At 41.4% G+C, this 14,379-nt stretch overlaps 1 protein-coding gene across 1 annotated transcript; it reads right to left on the reverse strand.

The window, feature by feature from the left end:
- Positions 1–2,535: 2,535 nt before the first annotated feature.
- CLN3 (CLN3 lysosomal/endosomal transmembrane protein, battenin) lies at positions 2,536–13,247 on the reverse strand. The gene is made up of 15 exons (XM_075830836.1): positions 13,130–13,247; positions 12,821–12,899; positions 12,220–12,310; positions 11,670–11,720; positions 11,313–11,392; positions 11,128–11,213; positions 10,961–11,033; positions 5,623–5,766; positions 5,335–5,456; positions 5,198–5,244; positions 4,883–4,951; positions 4,738–4,793; positions 3,897–3,990; positions 3,676–3,822; positions 2,536–3,585 (listed from the first exon to the last, which is right to left on the reverse strand). The coding sequence occupies exons 1-15, from the start codon at positions 13,170–13,172 to the stop codon at positions 3,466–3,468; spliced, it is 1,302 nt and encodes a 433-aa protein (XP_075686951.1). The 5' UTR covers positions 13,173–13,247; the 3' UTR covers positions 2,536–3,465.
- Between the last annotated feature and the right edge of the window lie 1,132 nt (positions 13,248–14,379).

Raw genomic sequence — 14,379 nt, forward strand, 5'->3', positions numbered from 1 at the left:
CCTGTCCATCTGTGGACTACATTTCCCGGCGTGCCCTACAGCCCCTAAATTCTGCTAGACCCGGTCATAATGGGATTCGTACATGCAATAATTGAATTAGTATCCAACGTGTGTATTGTATGGAGTATCCTGATAACGTATCTAATAAATGCAACCACATTATAACTGCGGGGCCGCGGTAACTGCCATTTTGCTGAAGACCGATAGGATCTATTGTCTGGCCACGAGAAAATGGCGGAGGTGAAACTGTAAACACTAGAGACTTGTGAACGACAAGCTGATTGTTCTGCAACTGATTGTTTCTATGGCAACGTAGCTTTATCAGCAAGTTATCAGCAGAACACAGAGACAGGCGACTCCACCACGTGACAAACAAGGACAGAGTAAAATAATAGAATTGTGATCAGCCAGTCAGATAAACCGGATAAGAGACGTTGTACTACGCGCGATTTATATAAACTATACCGCCCAACTTTCAAGTATCACAAAGAGGGACAACCGATGCGGCTTGGCAAATGTTTTTCCTTTTAAGCCACGCCTCCAACCCCGCCCACACAGTATAATACTCCCATAGGGGTTATCCGGGGACCCCCATATATGGACAGTGACGTCGGCAGCAGTACAGGAGTCCCCAGGCAGAGCGCTAGCTGATGTTCTGTTTGGGAACTCCAGCAATAGGCAATGTGACAGCCCCTTGCGGTCATGCCATTGATGACACGCCGACACGTACAGCACATGAAGCACGCCCACAGTCACGTGGGGCCGTGTTGGCGCATCATCAATATTAGAAAGCTCCAGGACTTCCAGGAACAATTCACCGGGTTTGAACGGCGACTTTTTAGTACCGAATTTTTCATTAAAGTACATTAATAAGCGACTTCTTTTAACATAAAAGTATGAACGAAAAGCAATTTCTGAAATTTTCAGTCCCCCGAATAACTCCTTTAACTGCCCCGAGTGCCAGGGCCCATATAGATAGTACCACAACCCCCTTGAATATACCACCTGCCTAATATTGTGTATTCGATCTCGTGCCGCCCGTACAGCTCTGACCCGTCGAGGCCCGGACTCCACAAGACGTCTAAGGTTCCTGTGGTATCTGGCACAAGACGTATAAGTTGTGAGGTGCGGCCTCCATGGATCGGATTGAGATCTGGAGAATTGGGAGACAGACGACACCTTGAAGTCTTTGTCACGTTCCTCCGGGAGTTATCCTGCTGACAGGGGGCACTGCCATTAGGGAATACGCTGCCACGTCGGGGGGTCTGCAGCAATGTTTAGGTCGGGGGTGCGTGTCACATCCACATCAATGTCAGGACACAAGATTTCCCAGCAGAGCATCACGCTGCCCCCGCTGGCTACACTTCTTCCCATAATGCATCCTGGTGCCATCCTAATGTAAAGGGACGCGCACGCGCACACACACGTCCAGAGGTAAGGGCCTGTTCACATCACCGTTCTCTTTACGTTCCAGTGTTCCGTCAGAGGTTTCCGTCGGGTGAACGCCGCAACAGAAAGTCAAACTGAAACCACAGCTTCCGTTTCAGTGACCATTGATATCAATGGTGACGGAAACATCACTAATGGTTTCCATTCATCACCATTCTTGTAGGTTTCCGTTTTAACGACGGAATCAATGGCGGAGTCGACTGCGCTAATGGTGGCGGAAAATCGGAAATCTGCCAAATGGTGACGAACGTAAACCTCAGACGGAACCGCGGAACGGAAAACGAACGCTGATGTGAACAGGCCCTAACACGTGATTCATCCATTGCTTCAGTTCTGAGGATCATTGTAGGGGCTTTCGGTGGTGGACAGGGGTCAACATGGGGGCTCTGACCAGTCTGCAGCCCCATATACAGCGAGCTGCGATGATCTGCGTGTTCTCACACCTTTCTATCAACACCAGCAGTAACCTCATCAGTAATTTGTGGTACAGTAGATCTTCTGTGGGATCGGACCGAACAAGCTACCCTTCCCTCCCACACAGATCAATGATCCCTGGGCGCCCATGACCGTCTCCGGTTGTCCTTCCTTGGTCCACTTTTGTTAGGTACTAACCACTGCATACTGGGAGCACAAGACCAGGAGAACGCCCCACAGGACCGGGAGAACGCCCCACAGGACCGGGAGAACGCCCCACAGGACCGGCCGTTCTGGAGAAGCTCTGACCCAGTCCTCTACACATCACAATTTGGCGCTTGTCACAGTCCCTCAGATCTTTTCACTTCTCTATTTTTCCTGCTTCCAACATCAAGAACTGACTGATCGCTTGCTGCAGAACGTACACCCCCAATATATCCCCCCCCCCCATGTCAGGCGCCAACATAACGAGGCTTAACTGTTATGGCTGAATGCGGGAGAAGTTGTGCCGCGCCGTCTTGTATTCCGATTCTTCTTTCTCATTTTCTCAGGACTCATTTAATAAGAATAAAACTTTTCCAGAGACCAGAAGTCGCCGCCGTCACTTTCTTTTAATGTTTAAAACAGCGCGGTCACATGTTCACCCCAACAATGTAAATCCCCCCCCCCGCCCCCATATATAAATTATAATCCAACGCAGCTAAAATCTCATCGATAAAATCATCGGAATATTTACAATTATTACATCATTTGGATCCTTACAATTCTCTAAACACGGAAATTCAACAAAACGTAACGAAAAAAACATTCAACGCGGCAGTAACGGAAATTTAACGACATATGAGAACATCGCTCGTTACGTGAGAGTACCCGCGGTCATTCACCAAGAACCAGACATCACTGAGGTATGAGACCCGCTGTGCCTCACGCCTCAATTATCACATGTTGCCGGAGAATGGAAATGGCATTGGTTGCGTTGCCAAAACATATATTATTTGCAGACTCCCGCTCCGGCAATGCCGTATCTGAACCGTCGCTCTTTACAGTATAGCCCTGATAGAGGGCAGTTACATTTTATATGCTGCAATACTGAGTGTGACCTGCAGGGGGTAATCTCAGCTATTATTTATAAACAGGTTTAGTATCCCACTTCGTTAGAACCCCCCCAAAAATAAGGCTGGAGAGTCAGCATTTGACTATACTTAAAGGGGCTGTCCAGGATTAGGAAAAACAGCTGCAGCACCACATTTCTACACAGGTTGTGTGTGGTATTGCAGCTCAGACCCATTCTCTTTAATGAAGCTAAGCTGCAATACCAGAAACAACCTGTAGACGGGTATGGCGCTGTTTTTAGAAGAAAGCCGCCATGTTTATCTTATTCTGGACTAACCCCTTTAAGTCATGTGACTGATAAACAGGATCTGAGAAGTTGTACCGTGTCCACGCCACGTTATTGATTGTCACATAGTTGTCACATTGTTGCTGCACCGGCATGTGAGACCTTAGTGGTAGTGTATGGCGATATAAAGGATCCGCCATATAGGAATATCCTACAGACGTCTCCTATTGGTCCCGACCTCCGGGCAGCGAAGATGGACGACATCATTTAAGGCCACAGAAGTAATTGTGGACGGGTATGGCAATGGCTCCGGACAGCGATATACCCAGGGTGTCCGACACGCAGGCAACGGACATGGCGAATTCCTGGTCTTCAGGTTTACTCTGTGGGTGACGGGAAAAGGTTATCGAACAACACCACGAATAAAACATCGTACTGCCCGCAGCGGCCGCTGTCAACGCAAGCGGACTCACCTCGACCGCAATGTTGTTGAAAGTGTTGACGTACGCTGCGCCTCCGAGCAGACCCTCGAATAGGATAATCAAGAAGATCCCAGCCAGCGTCAGACTCGGGAGGAATAAATATGCCACGCCAACGAGAAGAAAGATGGCGATTCCAGACTAAGGGTGCAAATCAGCAATGTTATTATAGACACAAAGAGACGTCTCGCCCGGACTAAGCGAAGGCAAATTACCTGAATACAAGCGAGGATCCAGATGCGTCTGATCTTAAAGCATCGGACTGAGGATCGAGATAGAAACACACCAGACTGGTACAGCATCTGGTACCTGAGGGAGATATCATGGCGGATGTCATAGGGGCAGGACATGTCATTGGCAGGTAGATCGTGGAAGGTGGGCCAAGCACAGAGTCTCCCTCCTCACTCCACTTTGACTCACAATTTCAGATTGCACCTGCCGCTTTAGATCCAGAAGCCTTGCCTAACTAGAAATTTCTTCCGCAGGAATGAATGATGAATGACTAACTGAATAATACATGGTCAACTTCAGTCTGTGTCTCTCTATGCTCGCTCATAGAGGGGGGTCCGGAGCGGGCCACACCCCTCTATGACATCCATATACCCTAATAGGATATACAGACAGATGTTGTCGCATAAAGACTATTCGACGGAGGAACCGTGATGGGGTATCACTTAACCCCTGCCCTGATCCTACATGTATAGAGTCATCATCAGGGTTTTGGGAGCTGATATCATTACTCTTTAGAGCTGCTGATCTTGGGGAAGGGGACAATCCATCGCAAATAAGGTGCCACACTCTCCTCACAGACAGAATCGGATCAGGCCTTAGATTTCACCCCATTACGGTTCCACCGTTTAGTATTGTAAATCAAAGCTTAGGTGAAGGGAGGTAAAGCGTTTGATTATAGGGAAGACATCATGCTGCAGATTAAGCCCTCATATAATGTAGCAAAATAAAAATTATTATTTAACCCTTTCTCACCAAGTTATTGAATGGCCAAATCCAAGACCTACTATACCTCCTGATGGAGATCACTTTGCTGTGCCTACTTACCATCGATATTGCTCAGAGTGGCTCATCTTGATGTTCGGAAAATAAATCAACTCATACTGGAAGGAACGGAAAGGAAGAAAGTTATACAAGTGCACCCGCACCAACCTGCTCATAATATCCGGCACACTCTGAATTCTCCACTTACCAGGCCCTGGTTTATGAAGTATTCAGCAAAGTAGACGAGGGACAGGGGGAACATGTACTTCAGGAGAGACTATGAAATAAGGCAAGTATGGAGGACACATGAGCAGAGTATATAGGAGTGTACACAGTATATATACAGAATATTGTATGTATGAGGGTCTGTGCTACTCTGGGTCATACCAGCATAACCCTGTACATATCTCCTATATACACAACAGATATAATCAACTGGCCAAGCGAATCACCCCAAAGCCACAGTCCCCCAAGTTCTGCCTTCAGAATAAATCTACAAGTACATCCACATCTCTTCCCTGACCTTAACGATCTTCCACTTGTCAGCCATTGTCGGATGAGGGCTTCTCTCTGCAAGAAATGGAGAAAAACAGCAAAACGAGAGTGAGCATAGTCCGTTCTAGCACCGCACCTGTCCCAGGAGGTGCCCGGCCCCATTACCTGTCTTTCGAGGTGAGGGTTCATCTAATAGGGGACGTTGGTCAGACATGTCCGCTGAACTATAACCTGCGGGAAACTTCCATCGTGGGAGAGATGACGGGGGGAGCAGGAGGACAAAATAACTGTCAGAAAGAAGAGAAAGCAAACAAGAGACATAAAGTGGTGAGTGCGGATTACCGATGTACAGACCGACTGAGGACGATGTGGAGACAGAAAGTGAATTATAATACTGCAAACCCACCTACATAATAATACCCATCAGTATCATCATCTCTCCCTCCAACTCACCTTATCAAAAGCAGAGCCGGGATAATAAGCATCACCAATAGGGAGTCCCGGGGAGAAAGACCGGCCTCTGTAAGACCCAGGTAAGAAAGGGCACCCAGGATCCCAGCACCACCAGTACCAGAAGACCAGTATGAGACCACATCACTGCAGAACACAAGTCAAAGGGAGAAAGGACAGGAAATACAATATACTGCCCCCTATATACAAGAATAAAACTACAATATACTGCCCCCTATATACAAGAATATAACTACTATAATACTGCCTCCTATATACAAGAATATAACTACTATAATACTGCTCCTATATACAAGAATATAACTACTATAATACTGCCTCCTATATACAAGAATATAACTACTATAATACTGCCCCTATATACAAGAATATAACTACTATAATACTGACCCATATACAAGAATATAACTACTATAATACTGCCCCTTATATACAAGAATATAACTACTATAATACTGGTCCTATATACAAGAATATAACTACTATAATACTGCCCCCTATATACAAGAATATAACTACTATAATACTGCCCCCTATATACAAGAATATAACTACTATAATACTGCCTCCTATATACAAGAATATAACTACTATAATACTGCCCCCTATATACAAGAATATAACTACTATAATACTGCTCCCTATATACAAGACTATAACTACTATAATACTGCCCCTATATACAGGAATATACCTACTATAATACTGCTCCTATATACATGAATATAACTACTATAATACTGCCCCCTATATACAAGAATATAACTACTATAATACTGCCCCTATATACAAGAATATAACTACTATAATACTGCCTCCTATATACAAGAATATAACTACTATAATACTACCCCCTATATACAAGAATGTAACTACTATAATACTGCCCCCTATATACAAGAATATAACTACTATAATACTGCTCCTATATACAAGAATATAACTACTATAATACTGCCCTCTATATACAAGAATATAACTACTATAATACTGCTCCTATATACAAGAATATAACTACTATAATACTGCCCCCTATATACAAGAATATAACTACTATAATACTGCCCCCTATATACAAGAATATAACTACTATAATACTGCTCCTATATACAAGAATATAACTACTATAATACTGCCCCCTATATACAAGAATATAACTACTATAATACTGCCTCCTATATACAAGAATATAACTACTATAATACTGCCTCCTATATACAAGAATATAACTACTATAATACTGCTCCTATATACAAGAATATAACTACTATAATACTGCCCTCTATATACAAGAATATAACTACTATAATACTGCCCCCTATATACAAGAATATAACTACTATAATACTGCCCCTATATACAAGAATATAACTACTATAATACTGCTCCTATATACAAGAATATAACTACCATAATACTGCCTCCTATATACAAGAATATAACTACTATAATACTGCCTCCTATATACAAGAATATAACTACTATAATACTGCTCCTATATACAAGAATATAACTACTATAATACTGCCCTCTATATACAAGAATATAACTACTATAATACTGCCCCCTATATACAAGAATATAACTACTATAATACTGCCCCTATATACAAGAATATAACTACTATAATACTGCTCCTATATACAAGAATATAACTACCATAATACTGCCTCCTATATACAAGAATATAACTACTATAATACTGCTCCTATATACAAGAATATAACTACTATAATACTGTCCCTATATACAAGAATATAACTACTATAATACTGCCCCTATATACAAGAATATAACTACTATAATACTGCCCCTATATACAAGAATATAACTACTATAATACTGCCCCTATATACAAGAATATAACTACTATAATACTGCTCCCTATATACAAGAATATAACTACTATAATATTGCCCCTATATACAAGAATATAACTACTATAATACTGCCCCATATATAAAAGAATATAACTACTATAATACTGCCCCATATATACAAGAATATAACTACTATAATACTGCCCCATATATACAGGAATATAACTACTATAATACTGCTCCCTATATACAAGAATATAACTACTATAATACTGCCTCCTATATAGAAGAATATAACTACTATAATACTGCTCCTATATACAAGAATATAACTACTATAATACTGCTCCTATATACAAGAATATAACTACTATAATACTGCTCCTATATACAAGAATATAACTACTATAATACTGCCCCTATATACAAGAATATAACTACTATAATACTGCCCCCTATATACAAGAATATAACTACTATAATACTGCCTCCCATATAAAAGAATATAACTACTATAATACTTCCCTCTATATACAAGAATATAACTACTATAATACTGCCCTATATACAAGAATATAACTACTATAATACTGCTCCTATATACAAGAATATAACTACTATAATACTGCCCCTATATACAAGAATATAACTACTATAATACTGCTCCTATATACAAGAATATAACTACTATAATACTGCTCCTATATACAAGAATATAACTACTATAATACTGCCCCATATATACAAGAATATAACTACTATAATACTGCTCCCTATATACAAGAATATAACTACTATAATACTGCCTCCTATATAGAAGAATATAACTACTATAATACTGCTCCTATATACAAGAATATAACTACTACAATACTGCTCTTATATACAAGAATATAACTACTATAATACTGCTCCTATATACAAGAATATAACTACTATAATACTGCCTCCCATATACAAGAATATAACTACTATAATACTGCCCCCTATATACAAGAATATAACTACTATAATACTGCCCTATATACAAGAATATATCTACTATAATACTGCTCCTATATACAAGAATATAACTACTATAATACTGCTCCTATATACAAGAATATAACTACTATAATACTGCCCCTATATACAAGAATATAACTACTATAATACTGCCCCTATATACAAGAATATAACTACTATAATACTGCCCCTATATACAAGAATATAACTACTATAATACTGCCCCTATATACAAGAATATAACTACTATAATACTGCTCCTATATACAAGAATATAACTACTATAATACTGCTCCTATATACAAGAATATAACTACTATAATACTGCCCCTATATACAAGAATATAACTACTATAATACTGCCCCCTATATACAAGAATATAACTACTATAATACTGCCCCTATATACAAGAATATAACTACTATAATACTGCCCCCTATATACAAGAATATAACTACTATAATACTGCCCCTATATACAAGAATATAACTACTATAATACTGCCCCCTATATACAAGAATATAACTACTATAATACTGCCCCCATATACAAGAATATAACTACTATAATACTGCTCCCTTTATACAAGAATATAATTACTATAATACTGCTCCTATATACAAGAATATAACTACTATAATACTGCTCCTATATACAAGAATATAACTACTATAATACTGCCCCCTATATACAAGAATATAACTACTATAATACTGCCCCTATATACAAGAATATAACTACTATAATACTGCCCCTATATACAAGAATATAACTCGTATAATACTGCTCCTATATACAATAATATAACTACTATAATACTGCCCCCTATATACAAGAATATAACTACTGTAATACTGCCCCTATATACAAGAATATAACTACTATAATACTGCTCCTATATACAAGAATATAACTACTATAATACTGCCCCCTATATACAAGAATATAACTACTATAATACTGCCCCTATATACAAGAATATAACTACTATAATACTGCCCCTATATACAAGAATATAACTCGTATAATACTGCTCCTATATACAATAATATAACTACTATAATACTGCCCCCTATATACAAGAATATAACTACTGTAATACTGCCCCTATATACAAGAATATAACTACTATAATACTGCCTCCTATATACAAGAATATAACTACTATAATACTGCCCCTATATACAAGAATATAACTACTATAATACTGCCCCCATATACAAGAACATAACTACTATAATACTTCTCCTATATACAAGAATATAACTACTATAATACTGCTCCCTTTATACAAGAATATAACTACTATAATACTGCCCCCTATATACAAGAATATAACTACTATAATACTGCTCCCTTTATACAAGAATATAACTACTATAATACTGCTCCTATATACAAGAATATAACTACTATAATACTGCCCCTATATACAAGAATATAACAACTATAATACTGCCCCTATATACAAGAATATAACTACTATAATACTGCTCCTATATACAAGAATATAACTACTATAATACTGCTCCTATATACAAGAATATAACTACTATAATACTGCCCCCTATATACAATAATATAACTACTATAATACTGCCCCCTATATACAAGAATATAACTACTATAATACTGCCCCCTATATACAAGAATATAACTACTATAATACTGCTCCTATATACAAGAATATAACTACTATAATACTGCTCCTATATACAAGAATATAACTACTATAATACTGCTCCTATATACAAGAATATAACTACTATAATACTGCCCCCTATATACAAGAATATAACTACTATAATACTGCTCCTATATACAAGAATATAACGGCTATAATACTGCCCCTATATACAAGAATATAACTACTATAATACTGCCCCTATATACAAGAATATAACTACTATAATACTGCCCCCTATATACAAGAATATAACTACTATAATACTGCTCCCTATATACAAGAATATAACTACTATAATACTGCCCCCTATATACAAGAATAGAACTACTATAATACTGCTCCTATATACAAGAATAGAACTACTATAATACTGCCCCTATATACAAGAATATAACTACTATAATACTGCTCCTATATACAAGAATATAACTACTATAATACTGCCCCTATATACAAGAATATAACTACTATAATACTGCCCCCTATATACAAGAATAGAACTACTATAATACTGCTCCTATATACAAGAATATAACTACTATAATACTGCCTCCTATATACAAGAATATAACTACTATAATACTGCCCCCTATATACAAGAATATAAATACTATAATACTGCCCCCTATATACAAGAATATAACTACTATAATACTGCCCCCTATATACAAGAATATAACTACTATAATACTGCTCCTATATACAAGAATATAACGGCTATAATACTGCCCCTATATACAAGAATATAAGTACATTACACTGCCCCCTTATGGAGGAGTATATATCTGCTATGTACGGTTGGGTTACCTGTAGAAGAAAGCGGTGAGGCTGAGGAAGGTGATTTCTCCTAGACCAGACGAGATACTGGCGAATATCACACCTGAGGGATCGGGTGATGAATATATTTCTTATTCCGTCCACAGTTTATAGATTATTATATGATTATATTTTACAGCCGTCAGTTATAATCTCACCCAGCAGACTGACTGCGACGTGTGCGGAGAAGGACACTATTAAGAAGCTGGCGGCGGCCGTGAGGATACAGAGAGACACCCTGTAACTGAGAAGAGACGGCAGGTGAGCGGGGGAACACCGGAGAGACAGTCACAGCTGTGCAGATATATGGAGGGACGGCGATGATGGTCGGATTAACCCTTACTTGTACGGGATCTGGTGGATGTAGAACGGAGCTGTAAACTTTATTATCAGTGTGGGCAGTATATCCGCCAGGAGGACCGCCTGCAGCACAGAGAGAGTAAAGGATCAGGAATGATGCAGTCCTGTATTACACACACAACACATTTACATGAACTGTGCAATACTTCATTTCCCCTGTGGTGGCGCTGCAGAGAAACTGAACACTTACTGCTCGGCTTCCTCCCAGATCACAGCTGATCGCTGGGGGTCCCAGCAGTTGGACACTTTGTGATCAGCTGATTGTCAAGGGACCCTTCTAATTAGTAGAGATTGTCCAAATCGGAGACCCCCTTTAAGGTTACAGTGTCTGTGTACTTACCGCAGTGGAGATCTCGTTGCAGTCGTATCTGCTGGAGTTTGTCACATTCAGCTAGAAAGGAAAAGAGACGCGGTCAACGAAAGGAAATGGGGGCAGCAGCTCGGCCCTTACACCCCCGTGGCTTTTACTGTTGCGCACTTGATAACTTCTAATTTTGCTCTCTGTGTCCTTGTTGTCAGTGAATGGAAACATTCTTGTTTACACTTCGAGGCTGAAATCTTGCCGTGAGCTCTACCTGCTCACACAGCTGATAGGCTCGTTACAATGTATCAGTGCAGGCAAGAGAGGTCACCCTGGAGTGCAGCACAGGATAGAGATTTGCGCTGCTGCGTTTACCTGACTTGTCTAGACTGGATACATTGTAACAAACCTTCAGCTGTGAGAAGTGTACGGTCAGGATGGGCTTTCAACCTCTTGATGTAAATAAGAATGTTTCCATTCACTGACAGCAAAGAGAGATCATGGAAACGGAGAGGCTGACATTGTCATACACAGCAGTAAATTCTCAGTGACCCCTCTCCCATCAGACGTCTCTTAAAGGAACACTCACAGTTGCGGTCTGATTGGTCTCCGTCCGTAGGATGTCGTGTGCAGCGCTCAGCATCACCACGTAGGCAAAGTTGTTGCACAAACCGAGTAACCTAAGAGAAGGAATATCACAGGATCAACCGCGCTTCATCATGTCAGACTCCACTCACATCCAGAGCTGCATTCAAAGTCCTGATCTTGTCTGGTTCGTTTACAGGTTGCGTCCCCTGCTGGTTCAGCTTCTGTCATGAGGATCCTCTGCAGCAATGCATTGTGGGAGATGTCGTTTTTACACCAGTGTACTACATCTCCCAGAATGCCGTGCATCATCTTCAGGACCACAATGCTTTGCAGGCGTCATCTTCCCTCCCTCGCCATGTAATAGAGGGGACGCGACTGCTCCGACACCTGAACGTTTACATACAAATCAAAATGGCTGCAATGTGTCGGTGACAGGCGCCACTAAACGGACGCCTGTACTGCGTTATTATTCACTGACAGCAAGCAAAGATCTTGAACATGGTGAAGAATTAAAAAACAAAGTTGCAGAACGTTATACAACAACAAAGCTTTATTTACGTAAGACTGGACGACAGATAAGTATGTGACCCCCAGATACGCACCAGAAGGCGGACAGGTTCCTCCAGTGGGAGTGGCTCTCCCTTTGGGGTTCGGGGGGCGCTCCGACATCATCCGCCTCCTCTGTAATACAAGACACGGGTAACATAATAACACCTGCTGCTGCAGAACCTCTTCACCCATGACAGGACGAGCAGGAGCTACAGGAGCCTGGTCTCTAGGAAACATGCTGGGAGTTGTAGTTCCACAACAGGACTTGCTGATTATGACGTTAGCAGGGAATGCTGAGAGTTGTAGTCATATAACAGTCTACGTCTGGCTGGGAGTTGTAGTCCCCCCCCCCCATCTCTCACCTTCGGAGTCGGTGCTGCCCCCGGTGTTAATTCTTCGCTCCATATTTGATCCCACCGCTTCCTGCAGCCACAGCGCTTCCTGCTTCTCTGGCCACACCCCCCTCCCTAGTTACTGTTACCAAGGACTGGAAGCCTTAAAGGGACCATTACCAGAAAAAAAAAGTACTGGGAGAAAACAGTTACCCAAAGCGACCAATCAGATCACTGCTTTCTTCTCCCACCTTCTCTAAGCCACTGCGACAACACCGCAGCTGTACAGATCCCTTAGGGGATGTCACTCTGCTTTCCCAGGCTCCTGAGCAGTAAATCTGTCTAGATCAGTATTGACATCCCCTCACTCCGCCGTTCAGGAGTCCAGGAAGGTTGGGTGAGATCTGGGGCCATATTGCTTGCTTGTCACCGAGTTTCTGTTCACGCCTGTGTTGGCGGCTCGTTAGGAGCTGCTCCATTTTGTCCAGAAAAACAACGGGCACCGTGACGGAAACCTGACGGAACCCATTAAAGTCAATAGACTCCGTCGGGCGCTGTTGGTGTCCGTCATGCGACGGCTTCGGAGCTTCCGGTATCTTCTTTGTTCTGCTCCTATGACAGAACAGAGCAGCGGAAAGACTGACGCAGGTGTGAACAAAGCCTAACATATTATATATCACCTCCTGTGCAGATATCAGCCGTGTCCAACCTGCGGCTCTCCGGCGGTGTGAAACTACTACCCCCAGCTGTCAGGGCATGTTGGGAGTTGTCGTTTTAACGCCGCCGTAAAGATGGAGACCCCTGATTTCTTTATCTACCTGTCTGTACATATACCCCCCCCCCCTGGCTGCCTCTGACCCCCCCCCCCCTCTTTATACGGTTGTTCTTGCTCGGCTGCAGTGCATTCTGGGACACGTCCTCGGCTCTGCTGTGCGGTCAGTCTATATAAAGCCGCATCCTGTTAACCACATCCGGAGACGCGGGTGAAAACATTGAGTCATCTGGGCAATAGCTGACATACGAGTCCAGGGTCTTGTATGAACATTTCCCCGTAAAGCCGAAAAATCCCCCAAAATAAAAACCTTGGACCCTCGGAAAGCTGGGTGACAACCGCTAAGGGCGTATATTGAGTCATATCGTCACCCAGCTTTCCAAGAGACAGAGGCCAGTCACAGTTATTGCCTCTGGATCGGGGGCCGGCGCTGCCACTTATTATTGTCCCCTCATAGGATAATATAGGAAACGAGCCATGACTCCGCCCACTGGTGCGATTTAAAGGA

This window comes from Rhinoderma darwinii, chromosome 6, assembly GCF_050947455.1.
Source record: "Rhinoderma darwinii isolate aRhiDar2 chromosome 6, aRhiDar2.hap1, whole genome shotgun sequence".
NCBI lineage: Eukaryota > Metazoa > Chordata > Amphibia > Anura > Rhinodermatidae > Rhinoderma > Rhinoderma darwinii.